This window comes from Pseudopipra pipra, chromosome 6 (assembly GCF_036250125.1).
Source record: "Pseudopipra pipra isolate bDixPip1 chromosome 6, bDixPip1.hap1, whole genome shotgun sequence".
Taxonomy (NCBI): Eukaryota; Metazoa; Chordata; class Aves; order Passeriformes; family Pipridae; genus Pseudopipra; species Pseudopipra pipra.
This window is the reverse complement of record NC_087554.1, coordinates 25,164,874-25,185,323: the sequence shown is the minus strand read 5'-3', so window position 1 is coordinate 25,185,323 and position 20,450 is coordinate 25,164,874. Positions and strand designations below refer to the sequence as shown.

Below are 20,450 nucleotides of genomic sequence, written 5' to 3'. Positions count from 1 at the left end.
TTTCCAATTGTTGCATGTGTTGCTGCAAAAAACTCAAACAAAAAGCCGCCATCCACCTTTTCTATATTCCCTATTAGGGGATAAGGCAGTGCTTTAACACTCTGGACCCTGCCACAGAAGCCAGAGTCCTTCTTACAGTTGTCCTGTTCAATATACTAATCATTCAATCCCAACACAAGATCGAACTTTAAACTCCAACTCAGGCAGTGAAAAGATTCATATATACCTGCTTACCTACTGGACCAAAGATTACCAATAACTACATTTGAACACAAGTAAGCATGACAATTTTGTGAGAACCACTCTACAACATCCCTATGATTTGGAAGCCTTCCTGAGAACCCACACATTTTAGTTGTGACATACTGAAGCTCAGAAAGTCATAGTTAGAAAGGGCTGAAGAGTTCAGGTGCTACAGTTCTTTTCTTAACCTTGAAAATCCAAAAGCAAATGGACTATGCAAAGCTAAGGAGGAGACAGATTGCACTCTGAACAGTAGTTGAAATATGATTGCATTCTAAAATGTTAATGAAAATGCAACATTAATTCTTGTGGAAATGGTTACCGGAGAAAACAAAAGTCACATTAAACTTCAACTTTTCAAGTAGTTGCAAGGGCAAAAAAAAAACAAAAAGGGGCAGCCTTCCTTCCCTGCTCGTCATATTCCATAAAATATCCATTCAAGTTATTCTTTATTAACAACTTAATTCCCATGAAAGTCAGTGTTTTTCTTGTTTCTTCCAGCTTTGTTTCTTATTCATGCACACCCAGGTTATATACACCTCTCCTATGAAGACAGGTTGAGAGCTGGGGGTTGTTCAGGATGCTGAAGAGAAGGCTCTAGGGAGACATCATAGCAGCCTTCCAGTACCTAGAAGGGGCCTACAAGAAAGCTGGAGAGGATTTCTAAATGGAGCACATAGCGATAAGACAAGGAGTAATTACTTTAAAATGAAAGAGGGTAGGTTTAGACTGGATTAGAAATTCTTGACTGTAAGGGTGGCTGAGGCACTGGAACAGGATATGCCATCCCTGGAAGTGTTTAAGGCCAGGTTGGATGGGGCTCTGAGGAACCTGGTCTAGTGGAAGGTGGCTTCGCCATGGCAGCAGGGTTGGACCTAAATGATCCTTAAGGTCCCTTCTCAAACCATTCTATGATTTCATATATTCCACAATCTGGGATTAACCAAATAATTTACAGCACCACAGATCTTATGATAATTATTTTCAAAACTACAAAATGCTCTTGACGCCAACAGCAAGATGACCAATCACAAGCAAAACAGTGCTTATCCTCTACAAAAGAGTAAGGAACAAAAAAACCCCAAACAATCCCACAAACCAAACAAAAAACCCCAAAACCAAACCAAACAAAACCTACCACCTAAATCCCAAACCCCCATAATCTTATCTCCAGTTATACTCACATTTCCAATCAGCTTGAACACTTGATCACCATGAACATTATAGACAGTCACAATGGTGTTCAGGGCAGCATTGCGCACGGTGTTGTCCCTATCACCAATATGAGTTGCCATTTCTTTTAAGGCTTTCCCTGGAGTTGGCTGGCATACATTCATGCCATATGATTCAACCAGGCATCCAAGCTCTTCCAAGCATTCTAAAGAAACAAAATAACATACACATATTCAACTTGAAAGCTGCTAGAAAGAGAGCACTCCCAGTTTCTGTGTTGCCTGCACAATGTGAACATTCACTGTAAAGAACTGTCAATCACAAAGCTGATGACAGACACACTCCAGGTGATTTACAGGATGAATAAATAATAAATATTGATGAATAAAATAAACTACAGGTTCAGACTACTTCACACAGATAGAGTATGTAAAAGCTGTCAGTCAGCCCTATACCCTTCAAATACTTCCTGTTACCTTATATGAGCAATGTTACAGTTAACTTCACATCTAGATAGTTTAGACAGTTGTGAGCTTGCAATGCTATATTATGTACAGAATTTAACTTCCGTGTTATACCAGGATAAGATATTTTCAAGGCAACTAGGGAGCTGTTTGTAATTCAAGCACCTTAACTTCATTACAGACCTTACTTGTGTTGAGACAAATGTGCAATGTAGAGACATTTGTTGATCAGATTAACTGATTTTCTTGGTGACTAGGACAAGAGTATTGTCACCCTTCTCCCCAGCACTGTTTCACTAAGAAAACAAGCCTACTCAAGAGAGACATAATCTTAATACTGATAGCAATGACAGATTGCTCATCTTTGGAAGGTACAAAGGCACCAAAATAAAAAGCAATATGATACTTTAAAATCTGATCCTTTAAACACTTACGAACATCTGCATAAAATGCCACATGCAGACAAATCTCACATCCCACCCAACACTCTTATGCTGGGTTTTTCAAGACACAAACCAAAGCAATTTCAAGTACTTTGCGTAAGCCCAGTTCAACCCGCCATTTCGCACCTGCACGTTGCTTTGAGTTTTTGGATTTTGTCCCCTCCATGATGAAAGGGAACATCTTGCTGGCTGGATAGATGAGACACATCCTGTTCAGAATGGCACGTACGTCTTTGCGGATGACATCTTTCGGTTCTCCTACCTAATGGAAAATTAATAAAAGAAAAAGAGGGGAAGAAATACAGGATATTTTAAACAGTCTCATGACACTATTTCACTATTCTAAATAATGTCAGGCAAGCCAGAATTATTCTCAAGGCAAAATTCCTTTTTGGTCAATGTCTTTTAAAGGGAAATATGCAGGCTTCTAAGTGCCATATCTACATATCTTTTAAATACCTCCAGTGATGGAACCTCAACCACTTCCCTGGACAGCCTGTTCCAACGCTCGACCAGCTGTTTGTTGAAAAAGTTTTCCCTAATATCCAACATAACCATCTCCTGGCACAACTTGACACTGTTTTCTCTCATTCACTTGCTATTTAGCAAGAAAGAGACAACACCCACCCAACCACAACCTCCTTTTAGGTAGTTATACAGAGCACTAGATATGCCCTGAGCCTCCTTTTCTCCAGGCTAAAAAACTAGGCCTGTTGTGTCTCATACAATTGGCCTCAGTCCATCTATCCAGCTTGTTCAGATCCCTCTGTAGAGCCTTCTGACCCTCCAGCAGATTAACACTCCTGCCCAATCACTGATGAAGATATTAAACAGGACTGCCCCAACTCTGAGCCCTGGGGAACACCACTCATGACCAGCAGCCAACTGGATTTAACTCTATTCACAATATATTTAGAATGAACATATTGCAGTATTTGATGGTATCCTGCTATATTCCTCATGAAAAATAAGGTTAGTTTGTGTAAAATAAATTGTACCTTTAGGATAAGATATGGAATGAAAGAGGATGCTTCATTTTCAGTGAGGTGATACTCTTCTTGACTCAGCATATTGAAAAGCAATTTAAGGTATTCAAGTGTTTTCATCAAAACACTTGTATTGGTATCAAAGAACCGCAGGGTAAGCCATTTTAAGATCAAATCCAGGCAGCTGATGACTCCATCTTTTTCACTCTCCAAGTGCTTGAAGGAAGAAAAAAAGAAAAAAAAAGGTTAAGCATAATGACACACACACACAGAGTTCAAGAAAAGAACAGAGAATAAGCTAAGCTATGTCTGATAAGATAGTCTACATTTATTGGTCAATTCTCAGAACCATAAGTACTCACTTTTAACTTATACAGCTTTTCTGAAATTCTAAGAGAAGTCTCTGCTGAGGAATTTTTCCCTTCTCCCAAGAAACAGCATTAATACCAACTTCACCATATCTCTGAAAATTATTTCTATATATGTTTAGGTTTCAACTTCACAGAAAAATGACTCGACTCCTCAGAGAATTCCTATTTGATTTGAATTCAAGCAGAATCTGTCATAGCAGAGAATAATTCCATACCACATCATCTACTACCACAGAGACAAACTCACCTCAATCATAACAGCCAGTGCTTTGTTGTGGTGCTGAAAGTCTGCATGAAACATCTCATCCTGTAGCCATTTGGCCACACAAGTGGACATCTGAGTTTTTAGCTGTTCAATATATTCATCACGGGGAGTAGTGAAATTCCACTTTAACACCTGTAAAAGGCAGCATTTAGAACTCAAAGTAAGCAATACATTTTCTTCCTGAAAGGCTCTGCTGATTGTATATCATTTAGTTCCACTTCAGAATCTGTTTTCAAAGTCTTCTTATTGTCAATAAGTAACAGGAAAAATCAGTGGTGTTTGCTCACCTTCTCTTACGTGAAAAATTTTCTTCATGTGGACTGGTTATCTTTAGGCCATCATCTTAATAATTATCACTTAAAGTGGTTAGTTTTAAGCTACAGACAGGCCTATCTACTAGCAAGTTACAAATAACATGTATGTTTTCAGTAACAGAATTTCCCTAAGAATTGCTAAGTAGGGCTGTTCAAAATAAGTAAATTGAAGCATTTCCAATGTATCCTGGAACTCTGTACCTGAAAACAGCTGACTAAGCTTAACGATCCTTCACAAATTTTCAGCATTTATACACTGTCATAAAAGCCCATATGCACAAAATTTGGAAATCAGAAGAGAAACATCACAGTAAGCCAGATACTGACCTGTGAAATTCAACTGAAGAATCTGTCCAAGAGATGGACAGTGCCTAGCACTTTCATGCCATAGTACATTTTATTCTAAATTCAAAACTAACAAATGCCGTTTAAAAAAAAAATCTCCTTCAAAACTTGTGAATACATTCCAATTTTTCTCACCTTCAGACCTTTCTCCTCTTTCATCCTCTGTTCTTTTCCATTTGGGACTATGATAAAAATAGGACCTGATTTATCATCGTCTTCCTTCAAATTAGGCTTGCTTAGCACTTTCTTCCCTTGTACACCCTGAAAAAAGCACAGTATTAACAGGCAACACAAGACATATATATGCCTCATGCCCAGCAATTGCAAGCATTAGATACCAGCCAGTCTCATGCTGCCTATGTATACAAGAGCCAGAGAGAAGCTGAAAGAAAAATGTTGATTAGAATTTTAAAAGTGTGTGCTCTGCTGCTGTGGAAGCAATACCCATGACAGTGTGCACAGTAGTACCCTGTGAAGTATGACACATCACTCAACCAGTGTGCTAGTCACCCACACATCCCTAAAACCCAGCGTGGTACCTGTTTGATAGACTGGCTCTTTGTCAGACTTGAACTGCCTTTGCTGAGGCTTGTATTAGCTTTGGGCAGGCTGGCATTACCCTTGGATATATTGCTATTAACATTTGACTGCTGTAAATAAGCCACAGAAAAGTCTTTGTTGTTAGACAGCTATTTACTCCTAAGAGTTACCATTCCAAACCTTTTAATGCATTTGCAGCAAAGGCCTTAACTCTACAATCCCAGTTCTGAACTCTTGACAGAACACTGCATCGACTTCAGCAAATCTACAATATCCTTCAAGGTCTGTTTTGCTCATTCTTGCCATTAAGATGGACATAAAATGTTCTTGTTATAGCACTACATCAGACAATGGAGGCAACACGACTAAAACAATTCAGGTTATTTTTAGTTGTACCCAGAGGACAAACTTTAAAGTTAATAGCAAAAAAATTACTGTAAAGCAAAACAGAAAAACCTAACCACAAATTGACTGTAATCAATTGAGATTATTGTGCTTTCAAGCATATTCCTTCCCTTTTTTCACTAGTGATTGAGAACATTTTACTCTTCATATTTTAAGGCAGAGACAAATTTCTTTTGATACATGGGTTCAAAATTAATGTTAAAGTATAACATTGGAAGTGTAACAGTAAGAATGAATTCTCAATAGCACAGAATCAAGGAGGCCAAGCAGATTTCAGACAAATTGAGTCTCTCACAAGACTGCATTTTTGACAACACAGACTTTAAGAATTAAATAGGTAATGACAACAGCAGTGATTGGGTAAGTGATACAGGAACACCTGTCACTTTAGAGCTCAAGGACTATACTCTTCTACCCATAACAGATTAACAAACCACAGCTATTAACTTCATGGAACTGATCTTGTACAAAATAAAACTGACATACCTTAGTTTTAGAGGACAGTCCTCCTGCTTTGGCTTTTTTTGGATCAGGCTTGGATTCCACGTTATTAGACCCCAAGTCATCAGCAAATGCTAGAGAAACAATAGACCATTTCAAGCTATCTTCAAGCCTATTTTAGGTTATCAATTTTCTGTTCTAAGAACAGAAGAAAAACTGCTCATGGATACAATATACTTATTACACAGATGTCTGAGGATTTTAGACCCACAGAGAAGGTCCCTTAAATTCCATGTTAGCATATAAAGTTCTCATAATTAATATCATACTATGTTAGCAAAATTGTCATTTTCAAAACAATTTACAAATGCACAGACACACACATTCCAGGCTAATGTCTAGAGCTGTAGTTGCACCTGGTCTGAGCAGGCAAGCTAGCCCCAGCAGAGCAATAAGACAGGACTGCTTCTTCAAATCACTTGTCCCCTAATCCCATTACCCTCTTTTGCATCAGCACAAGTAATCTGGTAGTCCCAGAGTAAACTACATTGAAGAAGTAGTCTAGATAAAAAATAATGTGAAAACATTTTAAAATCATATTATATTAAAATCAGATTAGTATTACTAAAAGCCTCCCCCTGAAGCCCCTGGGTTTTAACTTCAATACCAAGTAGATATTTTCAAATAGCAGCTGACAGATGGCTGTGTGGAAAGGAAGCACCCTCCTACACTGGAAGCTGATTCAACTGCAAGAAAGGCCAGAACTGCAGACAGAACTCACTAGATTCCACAGTTCTTTGTAACCCTAACTATGCTGAATTCCTCTTCTCCAGCTAAGTATGTTTCTTCCCCTGGAATGTCAAAAAGCTTCAAAACCCACCCTTTTCTCAGATGTTTCCCAGAATATAAGAGAGGTTACCTGACCCAGGTTGGAATTTGGCTGGAGCTGTTCCCCCTACCACTCTGGAAGATGATTTAGCAGGGGGAGCTGGTTTGGCCGGCATGTTGGCTTTGGCTTTCTCAAGCATGGCCAGTACTTGGTCTTTGGAAGTTGGCTAGAGAACAAAAAGGGGAAAAAAGAAGTGATAAATTTAGCAATGACTATCACTAGTCTACTAATAAACTAGCCACAGACAAGGAAAACAATAGTAGTTTGAAACAAGCTATTCTCTGTTTACTACTTTCCAGGATGCTTATCTTAAAACATCAATGTTCTCAGATACTTTTGTTCTGAGATAAAACATCTTTTTATTAAGTTTCTTCTGCAAGTCCTATGGGAAACATGTGCAGCAGCAATCTGTTCTAGGTGAGTGGTCCTATGAAGTGCCTATGGAGTGCCCTACAATTATTCTTCTCTCAAGGGTTCATAAGCCAGACCAAACTGCTAGAAGCCATCTGAAAGTATGAGTACAAAAGCATATAATGGGACAGTAACTGGTATGGAAGCTTTCTGCAGGTAATTTTTTTTTTTCAGAAGGAACAAAGAGTGAATAAATATCAGGCTCTTGCAGTGATAAGCCTGTAGTGGTAGTAATCATTTTTGAAGTACAGAAAGCTCTAACTCACAGCCTCCTGATACTGTTTTCAGCCCCCCTGAAAATATTTGATGCAGACAAGCTTACATGACTCAGGACAGCATATCATGAGACTGTGAATGTGACTTGTTCATATTCACTCATTGAAGGTCACATTATCTAATCTTTGTGACAGAAATACCTTCAGCTTGCCAGTGGCTTTTGCCATCTTCTCAAAGCCAAGATGCATCATAAAGAACGGCAGGGCATCCTGTGCCTTTTTGCGCACATCCCCGTTTCGATCTTCAAGGCAGGAGTACAGGTGAGGCACGCACAAGAGCAGGTCAGAAGGAACAGAGCGGAGGGTAGGCAACTTCTCAGCCAACCAACCAAGAAGCTGAAACAAAGTTTTAAAATAAAAGCTTTTGAAGAAGTGCTAACACTGCTCTGTCAGGCCACAAGACTGAATAGTAGTCCCTCACACAACTCTGTGTGAGTAGGAAAAACCCACCGCAAACTTTCTTCAGACAAATATTCATAACTAACATCAACTTTGATGTTAGCAATTACAAAAATAAAAAGTTGAGTACAGTATGTTAATACACATCTATCTTAAAACTTGAAGCATAGTCTCTTAAAACTGTAAAGGTTGTTGCTTTTGAAAGCAACAGAATTCCATGTGCTCTTTTTAATGACTCCAGTTCTATTCCATGGTGAATTTGAGGGAAAACACACTAGCACTTAAAATGCTAATCAAAACAGACAAAAGTTTCATTTTAGAGGCACTGAATGACAGCTATCATGCAGGAAGAAAGCTTGTTATTAGCCTTTTGAGGTTTAACAATTTTATGTCAGTACAGAGACTCACCTACTTGTTTTCTCATACAATTGTAGCATTGTGCCATTTCAGTCTGCATAGATAAACAATCCATAGAACATAAGGTTATTTTGATTAGACAAACAAGAAATTTTTTTGACAGAAGCCTACCTCCTGCCTTAGGAAAGGATTTTCTTTTTTGAGCTCCTCAGACAGGTCTTCCCCTTCCAACCACTCTTTCATGCCAGTTTGTTCAGCCCAGGCATTCACAGTTGCTAATGCAGCAGCACGAACATTATTCTGGAGCAAGAACAAAATTTAAGAAGAATAAACGTAAAGAGGGGTCAGAAGTTTACAACAGAAGAGGCAACAATCAACCTTCCTACGAAAGGAAAAAGCTTTCACATCATGGGTGTTGAAATCTCTTTTTTTATTCACTGCTTGAGAAGTCTAAGATTCGGAAGAATTTGGTTTTAGTGATGGTATCAGCTGCAGCAATTACCAAATCAGACATTATACTTATCTATCATACAGCACATCAATGAATCAAGGCAGGTGGGTTACGGAGCCTGCTATTTGGGCACTCTTATTTAGGACACACATGAGCAAAAGTCAAGTCAGGAACAAGGAAAACCCTCTAACTCCTACCAATTTCCATATTTAGGTTTTTTTCAAGCAAAATTTAGAACAGCACCCTTTTTTGAAAGAACTATGTAAAGTTATGAGAAGCCAGATGGAATACCTAACAATCACAGTTCTTTAAAATGTTATCAGTGTAGACATGACTCTATAATATGATCCTCTACTGCAGGCAGAATTTATGAGGAAAGCTGGTAATGTGACAGATTCATTTATGTTTAGTATAAATCAATATTAAATGTAGAGGTAACATTCAGGCATATATGTAAATAAGTAGTGAGCATCCTTGCAAATAACTTGGCCCATCTTCCGTCTCATTGAGGAAAAGAAACAAATCATGAGCTACAGATAAACAGATGCTCATCAGCCTCTCTGGCAAGACCTTGGTTCCCCATCACCCAAATTTAATTTGTCTTCACTCATACTACAAGCTGTTGGCTTTCCTCAATTATTCAGTGGGTCCACTATAAGCATATTGAAGCAGGGTGCAGAAAGGACCATCCTCAACCTCAAAAGCTGGATAACTTTGATAAACTAGTTAAATCTTGCACTTGCAGTACTTAAAAAAATATTACTGTAAAAATGTTCGAATGAACATACCATCTTCTGTCAGCATTATAGTTCTTACAAATAACATTGGTATTACTCATTTTAGCAACACTAAGTTAATCACAATTAGTCTTATCCTTAAACCATGTACTTCGAACTGAAGTTCAGGCACAGCTTTGAGCAAGCTGGTCTAATGGAAGGTGTCTGCCCATGGCAGTGGGGTTGGAACTAGGTTGGAAGGTAACCCTACAGACCATCTTAAACAATTCTATGACTCTGCAAAGGGAGTTCGATGTTACCTCAAGATAACTGGTGAGCAAAAGAAGAATTCAACAGCCACATAAAATCTCAGTTCTTGAAGACTCTTAAAGATGAAACAATGTGACCAGGAGTTTTTTATCCAGCCCTAGGACCAGTCCTAGTCCTCCACTGTTTGGGACAGGCAGATCCAGCTTCTGTTCTTTTTCCTACTCACATTCAGAGTAGAGACAGCTGAAGTATGCTACCTCTGATAATGCCCGTGACCCCAAGACATCGGCACCTTCCCAAACTTCTTTCCTCCACTACTCCAAATTAGCTCTTTCCCATGGCCCTAGCTCTAATCTTGACATAGCATCCTAACAAGCTCGACACTGACTTTATAAAAGCTTCAGTGTCAGTTGTGAGTGTCCTGTGTCTACCTACAGGTCTCCTACACAGCGAAAAGACAAAAACAACATATACTGGGATCCACAGTGATACACTAAAAGCACCTTTACCAACCAAACTGGCTTAGTGCCTAAAGTAGTGTACTTGCAGCCTTAGAAAATATGCATACACTCACCACATTTCATTTAAAAGCCAAATTATGACACCGACTGGGTTTAGTTACAAGCAGGAGACCACAGCTCAAGTAGAATATAAATTCAGGTACAAATTCATATTTGGATAATATGCTGTCATTCAGGCAAGAACTCTTCAAAAAATGTGTAAGCTTCCAAAGAAAGTTTAAACTGCCATCCACCTCTTAAAATCAAGTCTAAATATCAACAGTTACTTTCAGACATAGATCAGATATGCAAAAAGGCAAAGAGATCTTGACGACTGTCCTACCTTACTATCTCCTAGGACTGTAATGACAGGAATCCCCAAATTTTTCACATGCTGTTTGATATTGGGACCCATTGCTGTTGCTAGCTGCTGAAGAATGCTCAGTGTTTGTTGCACCTGCACATAAAGAAAAAAAGGTTTTAAAGAAAACAGTGTTACAAGCACGTCTACAAAACCTCCGAGTTATATGGGGAAAAGCAACACTGCTGGTTTTTACTTTTTTTTTTGACTTTACTAAAACACTAGATTTTTACTTTAGAATGCCTGCTTAATGACACCTATTCCAGACTTCAAATTCATCACACAAATAAATAAAAAATACTTCCATATTCTGAGCAAATTAAATTTCAACTAAAAATATTTAACAACAGACAATTCACTTTTGTCAAAAGTGAAGCAATTACTCAAACTTATTTGAAGACTTGCTTACACTACGCTCAGAGTAAAGACAGATTTTCCTTTTTTGAAAGGCTTTTTTAAATAAAAAGAAAGCCAAATATTTATAAAAATAGGCAAATATATGATCTAGAAACATACAATACACTGTTTTCCAGTTGTTGATTTCATGACATTGTAACAGACCAAGTACTAAGCAAGGTTCAGAAATCATAAATAACTGAAGTTCTAAGCTGGAAACAGCTGAAACAGGATTTTGGAAAACATACCAAGATTTTATTGGAGTCATTGAGACGATTCTTCAGAGCAGCTGGAAGTTCTCCTATGTTTGGATGTATGAACTTTGCTTCATTTAATATGCTTGTCACTTCATCTAGACCTTCTTTTCTGATCTTCCAGTTTTTATCCCCAATCTTAGACACTAGTTCAGCTGTGATCTTATCACTGCAGGAGAAAAACAGGTAAAAAGACCACTTTCTTAGTTATCTATCTATTGGTATTTGAGTGCTTCATTACCACAGATTTCTGCTTACGAAGTTTATAAACACAAAGTTTTGAATTGCAGTGAAAGTAGGTCTTCAGGCTGCAGAATCCAAACCTACCCAATATCTGTTCTTGGCAAGAGATCCACAACATCATTCCCAACTTCCTCTTGTTCTTCTTCCTCACCATCATCCCCACCTCCTGCACTGTGCCTGGAAATGCCACGAGTTGGAGTTGGTGCTGTCTGGCCTTGCATCTGCAAGCAAAGCAAAAATCAGAAACAGCTATTTTACAATTTTTCATTTGACCTTAAAAATAAAACCCCTTGCATGATACAAATGCACTGGCTCAGGAAGAGAGACTTCTAAAACATTATGCTATTCAAACAAAACTAGGAACTTTTGAAGTTTGTAATGAAAAATATGACTATTGACATAATGACATGCAGCTTTCATGCACTGCCTTAAAAAATCTGGTTCACTTACAAAAACACGGGTTAGACCATAATATTACTACAGATTTCAGCTACTGAAGTCTTAAAGTAGTTTTAATGATACTTGCTAGTAAGAGAGCTACACTTCATACCTTTTCAAATTCTGCATCTATCTGGGAGAGAAGGGCTGGCTTCTCATCCTCAAAAAACATTCGCAGAGGAGGTCCCACATAAAGATACATTACTCCCAGCAACGTAATGGCAGAAGTCCTCACAGCCTGCCAGAAAAAGGACAAAAACACTCAAGTCTTCAGTTTAAGGACTGATAATAATTCAGGATTAATATTCTAAATTTACTCACTGGGTTAGTTGCTGCAAGAGCTGTCTTCACGTTACTGATGAAAGCTTTGACATTCAGTCTGTGGGAGAAAGATTTCTGCCATAAACAAAATGCAACACAGGAAACACCAACAACAAATAAAATCATCAGAACATGTTAAAGAAAAAAAAAATACCTGGAGGCAGATTTATACTACTTGCTTATGTGAAGAAGATATTTGCACCTATAAAATATCATCACAGGTATAGTGTAGATAGTAGCTATTTAAATAACTACTGAAAGAGAGCAGTTTGGAGAATAGCCTATGTATGAAAATCAATACAGTAAACATATGATAATCTATATCAAAGCCAACTATTATTACAGCTAGAAAGTTCCTTAAATTACATCACCTGCTACATAACTGCTAGGACTGAAATATTGATGAAAGAATTGAGAATAATTTTAAGCACCTGAAACATGGCTACATAATAAAGGAGAGGGTTTACTGCTGTTGTGGAGGTTTTTTTTGTTTTGTTAGTCAGGCTCAGGATCTTCCAGAAAAAGGCATGAATATGAAAAAATAAATTTGCAGGAGAAATAAAGGAAGGTTTAGATTTCTGAACCTTCTATACCATCTGTGTAGCCTCAAACAGTGTTGTTCTAGTAGCATATCTACGCACAGGTTACCCTGCTGTAAATACATACTTTTTGGGGAATTTGCCGAAGAGTTTACTTTCCAGACTTATCCATTTAAATAGCTGCAAAATACCTTAAGACAGGCATTGTAACTGCCCAATTAGTCAAATTGATACTTGAAGTCTTCACTGCTTAGAAATTTTCTTCTCAACAGTACACTGTATTAGGTGTGCTTGATCACATTCAGTTAAGAAATCAATAAAAATTTAAGAATACTATCCCTGGTTCTGATGGAGAACTCATTTCTTACCCTCACAGAGGCAGACATAACTGCTATTGTGTTGGCTAAATCTTCATCCTGTTATCAGCATCAAAATGTCTCCCTGGAGAGTAATAAGCACTCTTCTGTAGCTATCAGATTTGGTTTTGTTTTTTTTTTTAAACTATAAAACATAGTGAACCACCTGGGTGCAGGTGTGTATCCAAGCAGTATAACAGAAATGCAATGCTACAGCTCCTTGCCCAGCCCACACCTATAGTACCTTAAGTTTAAGAAAAATGCTCCTCAGAGAAGGTCAAGTGATCTTGTAACGTAATCACATCCCATTCCACTAATAATGTCAGATACTTTCACTTACACAATTAGAGCTAGAAGAGCATCTGATGGCTGGCATCAGAGTTTAAGGAACAAGAGTTCAGATGAAGAGAATCTTAGTCCTAGATTAAAAATATTTTCATTAGAGTGTCTCTTAGCAATTTACTTAAAAGACTTACCCAGAAAAGCCAAACTCTTTAATTGCATTTGAAAGCCAGTTCAAAGTTTCTGACTGGTTTTTAGGATTCTTCTGAGAGAAAGCCGTAGCCACAACCTGGAACAGAAGAGAGTTAGGTATAAATTTTCACTGAGAAACCAGATGACAAAGCATTATAATAACAAAGACACCTGCAAAAAACACAGGGCACTGCAAGTGAACAGAAAAGGCTGGACTAACATCGGAGGAAAAAGCAATTGTATTGCTGTGGTAGAAAACAATTGGAACTGAAGTGAACCACAAGTTCCTGACGTACTTAAAGGCAGCCAGAGACACCTTTCTTACAGACTGCTCTGGCAGTATTAAAAGAGATACTAGTGAATTACTCCTTATTACTGATGTTGGAAGATCATTGAACACATCCTCCTAGATGTGTGCTAAGGCATATGGAGGACAAGGAGGTGACTGAGACGGCCAGCACAGCTTCGCCAAGAGCAAGTCCTGCCTGACCAACCACCATAGAAGGCCTTCTATGATGGAGTGACTACATTAGCGGAGTTACAGATGCCATCTATCTGAACTTCTGTAAGGTCTGACATGATCCCCCACAACACGCTTCTAAATTGCAGAGAGATGGATTTGATGAGTGGACTGTGTTGAACAGCTGCATCCACAGGGTAGTGGCCAATGGCTCAGGGCCCTGATGGAATCAGTGAGGAGTGGTGTCCCTCAGGGGTCTGTACCGGGACCAATGCTACTTAACAGCTTCATCAACAACACAAAAGGATTGAGTGCACCCTCAGCAAGTTTGAGATGAACCATGTTGCGTGGTGCAATCAACATGCCTTAAAGATGGGATGCCACCAGAGGGACCTGGACAAGCTCAGGAAGTGGGTCCATAGTAACCTCATGAGGTTCAACAAAGCCAAGTGCAAGATGCTGCACCTGGGTCAGGGCAACCCGTGGCATCAGTAGCAGTTGAGGGGGAGAGAAAGAGTAAGAATGCAACCCTGACAAAGAAGACCTGGAGGTGTTGGTGGACAAGAGGCTAGACATGAACTGGTAATGTGCATGTTCATCCCAGAAAGCCAGTCATGTCTTGGGCTGCCTCAAAAGCAGCGTGGCCAGCAGGTCAAGGGAAGTTATTCTTCCCTTCTAGCTGGTGTTCTGAGACCCCACCTGGAGCACTGCATCCAGCTCTGCGGTCCCCAGCACAGGAAGGACACAGACTTAATGAAGCAACTCCAGAGAAGAGCCACCAAGATGATTAGAAGGATGGAGCACCTCTCCTATGAGGAAACACTGACAGAATTGGAATAGTTCAGCCTGAAGAAGAAAAGGCTCCAGGGTGATCTTATTTGCAGCCTTTCAGTACTTGAAGGGGGCCTACAAGAAAATTCTTGACAAGAGCATGTATTGATAGGACAAAGGGGAACAGTTTTAAACTGAAAGGGAAATTGTGAATGCCCCATTCCTGGAAATGTACAAGGCCAGGTTGGATGGGGCTTTGAGCAACCTGGTCTAGTGGAAGGTGTCACTGCCCATGGCAGGGGAGTGTGGACCTAAATGACCTTTAAGGTCCCTTCCAACTCAAACCATTCTATGATTCTATTTCTGCTTTTGGAGTAACACACCTTCTTCTACCTCACAAGCTCTCTCACAAACAAATAATTTTCAAGCAACAGAGAAAAATCAAAGATTTAGGATTTACACCTCAGATGGAAAGGACACTGCTTACTCACCTGCTCAGCAGTCCATGGCAACTGACATGCTTCTGCTATTGCTGTCATGGCTTCTTTTGCATTACTCCCACATTTCACATCGCCGACCTTGTCTACAAGACCATCCAGCACAACCTGTGCTGAAGTTTTGGAGAAGTTTCCTTTTTGTGCAATCAATGCAACTATATGCAGCTTCATTTGCATCACCTGGAATGTCCACAACAGCAAGAAAGTTACTCATGTCTTTGTGTATTTTAGAGTGATTTTTTTTATTCTATCTACCTATAGATACATATAAAGATTAGATGTATTTGGGGATAAATGCAAATGTATACAGACATTTTATACTCACACATATTTGTTTTTGTGTGATTATGCACAAAAATTTGTGTGCACATGCAAATGCATATTGTTATATTTATATATACACAATAACACTTGGCAACCATTATCTACTTTTAGAACTTATATATACACACACGTAAATTCACACACATGTATGTACATACATCCAGAGAATGTTTGAAGATATCCAAGTCTCAACTGTCAGCAGAAATAAAACTTACTTTCAGAGTTTATATGTCTCACTGACTACAGATAGAACTGTGGCCATGGTGCTATGACTATCACCAACAACATATGCACCTACAGCCTTTTAGTTGGAAAAATAGCTCACGTTAAGTAACAAAAAAATGAGCTGCTAGTTACTGAAGGATAATGTATTACCTGAAAATTCGTTTCCTTCCAACCAGGTTTCTTGGCCAGCATTCTTACTAGAGCTTGGCAAGGCATTTCACTTCTCTCCATAAGCTCAACAGCCTAACAGATAAACATTAAGTTAGCAAGTGGGTCAAAAATTATACAAAACTCAAACAGAAGTTCTAGACTGTCCTCTAAATATTTTCTTAATACTGAATTAAGTTGCAGAAATTCTCAGCGTAAGAATTTACCTCAAGAGCCTTACTACAAGACCCACTTTTACAAGAAGCCCATTTACAGGGACTGAGCCAACATTTAAACTATAGCATTTGCATCACTACACTTTATATGTTCTTTAACAAATGTCCTTAATGACCACTATTGGCAATTCCAGCCCTGAGAATTTAACACTTAACTAAAAACAAACAAAAACCCCCAAACAACCCACCCATCCCTCAAAAAGTTATTTTTGTTTAAGATTAAATATATTGTGCACCTTTCACATTAGAATGGTGTGCTGACCACACAGCAGAGATTCAGTCTGAATGTAATCTAAATTACAGTTTTCTACTTGTTGTTAGGCTTATTCATTCAACTGAAACTGCTATATCTTTACATTTGAATAAAACTGGCTTCTGCAGCAGCATTTCATTGCAGCCAGTCACCATTTCCTAACTGAAGCTAGCCACTTCTTCTACTAAAATATTAACATTCAGTCACAACTGTAATGGTGTAATGCTATGAACTACTTGTACATCTACAGTCGAAGCCTTTTTGAATTTGAACTCTCAAAGGTCTTCTGATGGATACCATTTGAGTGAGATGTGATGCTGTTTTTGTTTGTGACTACATGAAGCACTCTCCACCACTGTGATGATTGTTAGTTTTGTGTAAGGCTCCAAACATGAACTATTTACCAGTTGAATTTTTTAATTATAATCAATTGCTGCCTAACACGCAAAAAGCAGGAACTTATTTGCAACAGATTTAGCCTATTCATTGCAAAACCTTTTGTTTAAACCTAGCTATCTTTGAGATCAAGCTTAAGAATTATTTGGAATTTTAAAAAGACCTCTAAGAATCCTCAATCAAAATACAAGCATTTTTGACTAAAGCGTAACTATCTACATCAACCTAAAATACTCCACTGTTCTTATGGAACTTAAACCATAATAAGGCACTTGGCTTTTGTGAGTATTGCTTAATCCATCTGAAGTGCTGACATACCACTACTACTAGCATGTCTTTCAGGAGAGTTACCAGGCCTAAAGAGCTGAAGAAATTATTACTCGCTTTTGCTTTTCCTACTTGTCTCTCTTCTTACCAACTGTTACATACTTACCTTCTGAAACTCCTCCATGCAGGCAAGCCTCTCTTTCCAGTTACCACTGTCCAACTGCTGGATACAAGAAGCTGGAAGGACAGCAGCAGCTTTCTCTTCACATACTTCCATCTGCAGACAGATGAGAACAAGGTTAACACCCCACTGTATCCTTTCAGGAGGGCAGCAGCCTTAAGGACAGGTGATATACTGGAATGACCCTTGTACTGTAGTGCATTTACAAAATATGAAAATGCTTCTGTTGTAGGTTGAAAGATTTTGTATGGCTTACAGTTTAGGGGCCTTATGGGCTTAGGAAGCTGCTAAATCGTACTGCAAGAGAAAGGTAATCTCTGAAAAGGATGATAAATTGTGCACACAGTCAAAAATAATCTGGAGTACCCACTATCTAGTTATAGAATCAAGCAGAGGTAACCTAAAATCTGCAAGATAATTTTGTATCAAGTCTGAATAAACACTGACAGCAATGAATCAGTAGCTGATGAGGGTAGATGAGAAAAAGACACCATCTGCCTCCATTTTAGGAAAATGGAAAATTAAAGTTTTTATTACTAAATAACTTCCCTTGTTTCACTGGTGTCTGTATCACCTTCAGGAACTGTATACTTTTTGTCCACTGCATAACTAGCAATATAACCTGGACACATAATGGAAATTATTTATTCTAAACAACACTCTAACCATAACTCACAGTGCAAAAAACTTGCAGATACATCTAGCAGAGCTTTAATAGCTTTTTCTGTTACTGTTTGACCTACAGATACCTTAGCCTACCTTGTTCCCTACCAAGAAGGTAGGTAAATGCTCAACTAACATGGAGAATTCATTGTCTTGAAATGTAACTTGAAATGTAATATGAACAGCCCAGAACAGACTTGCATTAGTTCATTTAATTATTACTGTATTTCACTTCAGATTTTAATGTAAATTCCAGAAGAATGTATTCTCAGGCTTTTAATACCAAACACCTTCAGCAAATCATGAGTCCTAAATTACATATGAAGTAGTCACATCATTACTTTTTTCATTTTTTCCTAGTTCAGGGACAATGATATACCCTGTTATATTAGCATGATTTACTGCTTACTGTTTTAAATGGCCTGGTACCAACAACAGCCTGAAGAACAACTGTATTTACCAAAGATCCATTTCACCAGTTATCAATTTATCCATATTGCTTTCCCTTCTCCTAACAAAAATTTCCCAAAGCGAAACAAAAAACCCACCACCACCAAACTCTCCCCCTCTCCAACTTCAGTGAAAAATTTTAGAGTAGCTGCAGAACTGATTACCAAAACTGTAATCACAGAGGACTTCATATTTCAGAGGACAGCAGAATACTCACAGATAGCTCTGACTCAAATATTTCTTTGGTCTCAGGACCCTTCTTGCCTTTAGCCCCAGCACCTCCTGCACCTGCAGCTGTAGCTGGCTTGCCTTTCTTGGGTGGGACCCCAGACTAGAAAGATAATGGATAAATTAGCCAACATCAAACATGTCTCGAGTTTGACTATCAAAAAGAACTGCTGTTTTTCCACACTTCTATATTTTAATGTCAAGAAAATACGTACCTCTTTGGTAGCATAACAGCCACAGTCAAAACAGTTTTCTGCTAAAGCTTATTTAATTTAATGTTGCTTTCAGACTACAGGTTTTAGCAAACACATACAGTAAAAACAGGGATGCACAAAACAATGAAGGATGAAATGGGAAAGGATGTATGTATCTGTGAGGTTCAGAAAATAATTAATTTATCTATATTATCTAATCAGTATCCATAGGAGAATATAAACTTGTAACTGGTTCTCTTTCCCAGGTTACCAGAGTATCAATAGATTTCAAAAAACGTGATTTATTCCACTAGTCACTTCTGGGGAACCCACATGGAGAACTAAGTAGCATATTACAAAGACCACCTATGGTGCTACTTAAGTCAATTTTTAAAATCCAAAGAATAATTTTAAAGAAATATAGGCTAATGGTTCAAATTATTTAAAAATAAACAAAGGAACAAACTAAAAATGTTGCTGAAGAGAATACTCAATACTTAATTAGTAACCTTGCTAGTTACAAGAAGAGATGTTGACTTCAGCCAAGTATTATTATATCACCAGAGAGCACATCAATGTTACAACATCTGAGGCTCCTCTGAATGTCTCCAGTGGTTTATCACTATTTCAAAATCAAAACCTGGTATTAAGACATAAGTGACAATACAGTTTGTATCATTAAAAACTGACATTTCATCAGGTACGTTCTCAGAAAATCCCAAATTATCTTTGCTGATAGGCTCACCTACTCCTGCAAAAGGACAGTGATACTTCAGCAGAAGGGGATGTTCAACAGTCCACCCTCGATCTACAGTAACTGTTTGATGCAATCACAGATAATCTCCTACCTTCACAGCGGATGCTTTTTTCAGTGGTCCTGCTTTAGTTGCTGCATCTTTTGTTTCTTTATCTGCCCCAGGCCCTGGAAGAGCAGCAGTCTTTCCAGCAACAGGCTTGCCTTCTCTTTTCTCAGCAGCTCCTCCTGTCTTTTTACCATAAACCAGTTCTACCTTCTCAGCGCACTCTTTAATCTGCCAAGCAGCAGGAAAAGAAAAGGGGAGGGGTGAGAAGTTATTTAGCTAAGACAATTGGATGTACAGTGTCCCTTCACCAGCAGTGTTTCAAACTTGATTACACTGGAAAAAAATGTGAGAAATTCAAGTTGTTTACTTGACAAAATTGTTATCCCGTATTCCTTACAATAGCAAAGTTAACCAGTCAATGGCATCAGCCATGACCGTATTGCCAGAATAATTTTCCTAGTTCAAAATGAAGTACATTTCTACACAGAGAGAGCATTGACATCCTACTGATATTTAGAGATACTCTGAAGACTAATTTTTAGCACCTTAAATTACAAAATCTTCATTCAGTCAACACACCTGTCAGCTTATGCAAAAGTTCCAGCAACAAAGCTGTTGGAAAGTAAGTCTTTAATACCAAATCCTGCCTAGTAATATGATTGTGACCTAAAACCCTGTTTCAGGCAACAGACAAAGTATTCAAAAACAAAGCCCC

The 20,450-nt window shown here is 38.4% G+C and overlaps 1 protein-coding gene across 6 annotated transcripts in view; it reads right to left on the bottom strand.

Moving 5' to 3' along the window:
- The window catches only part of CKAP5 (cytoskeleton associated protein 5), a 70,494-nt gene that overhangs the window by 27,961 nt on the left and 22,083 nt on the right, over positions 1-20,450 (bottom strand). For all 6 annotated transcript variants that reach the window (XM_064657930.1, XM_064657925.1, XM_064657928.1 and 3 more), the window contains exons 13-32: positions 19,781-19,963; positions 18,728-18,841; positions 17,383-17,493; positions 16,068-16,160; positions 15,363-15,548; positions 13,643-13,737; positions 12,272-12,329; positions 12,063-12,188; positions 11,597-11,733; positions 11,264-11,438; positions 10,602-10,715; positions 8,493-8,621; positions 7,707-7,901; positions 6,910-7,045; positions 6,036-6,124; positions 4,740-4,865; positions 3,928-4,077; positions 3,322-3,525; positions 2,450-2,585; positions 1,428-1,621 (exon numbers count right to left, since the gene is read on the bottom strand). In XM_064657930.1, the coding sequence (XP_064514000.1) occupies positions 1,428-1,621; positions 2,450-2,585; positions 3,322-3,525; positions 3,928-4,077; positions 4,740-4,865; positions 6,036-6,124; positions 6,910-7,045; positions 7,707-7,901; positions 8,493-8,621; positions 10,602-10,715; positions 11,264-11,438; positions 11,597-11,733; positions 12,063-12,188; positions 12,272-12,329; positions 13,643-13,737; positions 15,363-15,548; positions 16,068-16,160; positions 17,383-17,493; positions 18,728-18,841; positions 19,781-19,963 (2,751 nt within the window). The remainder of the gene's footprint in view (positions 1-1,427; positions 1,622-2,449; positions 2,586-3,321; positions 3,526-3,927; positions 4,078-4,739; positions 4,866-6,035; positions 6,125-6,909; positions 7,046-7,706; positions 7,902-8,492; positions 8,622-10,601; positions 10,716-11,263; positions 11,439-11,596; positions 11,734-12,062; positions 12,189-12,271; positions 12,330-13,642; positions 13,738-15,362; positions 15,549-16,067; positions 16,161-17,382; positions 17,494-18,727; positions 18,842-19,780; positions 19,964-20,450) is intronic.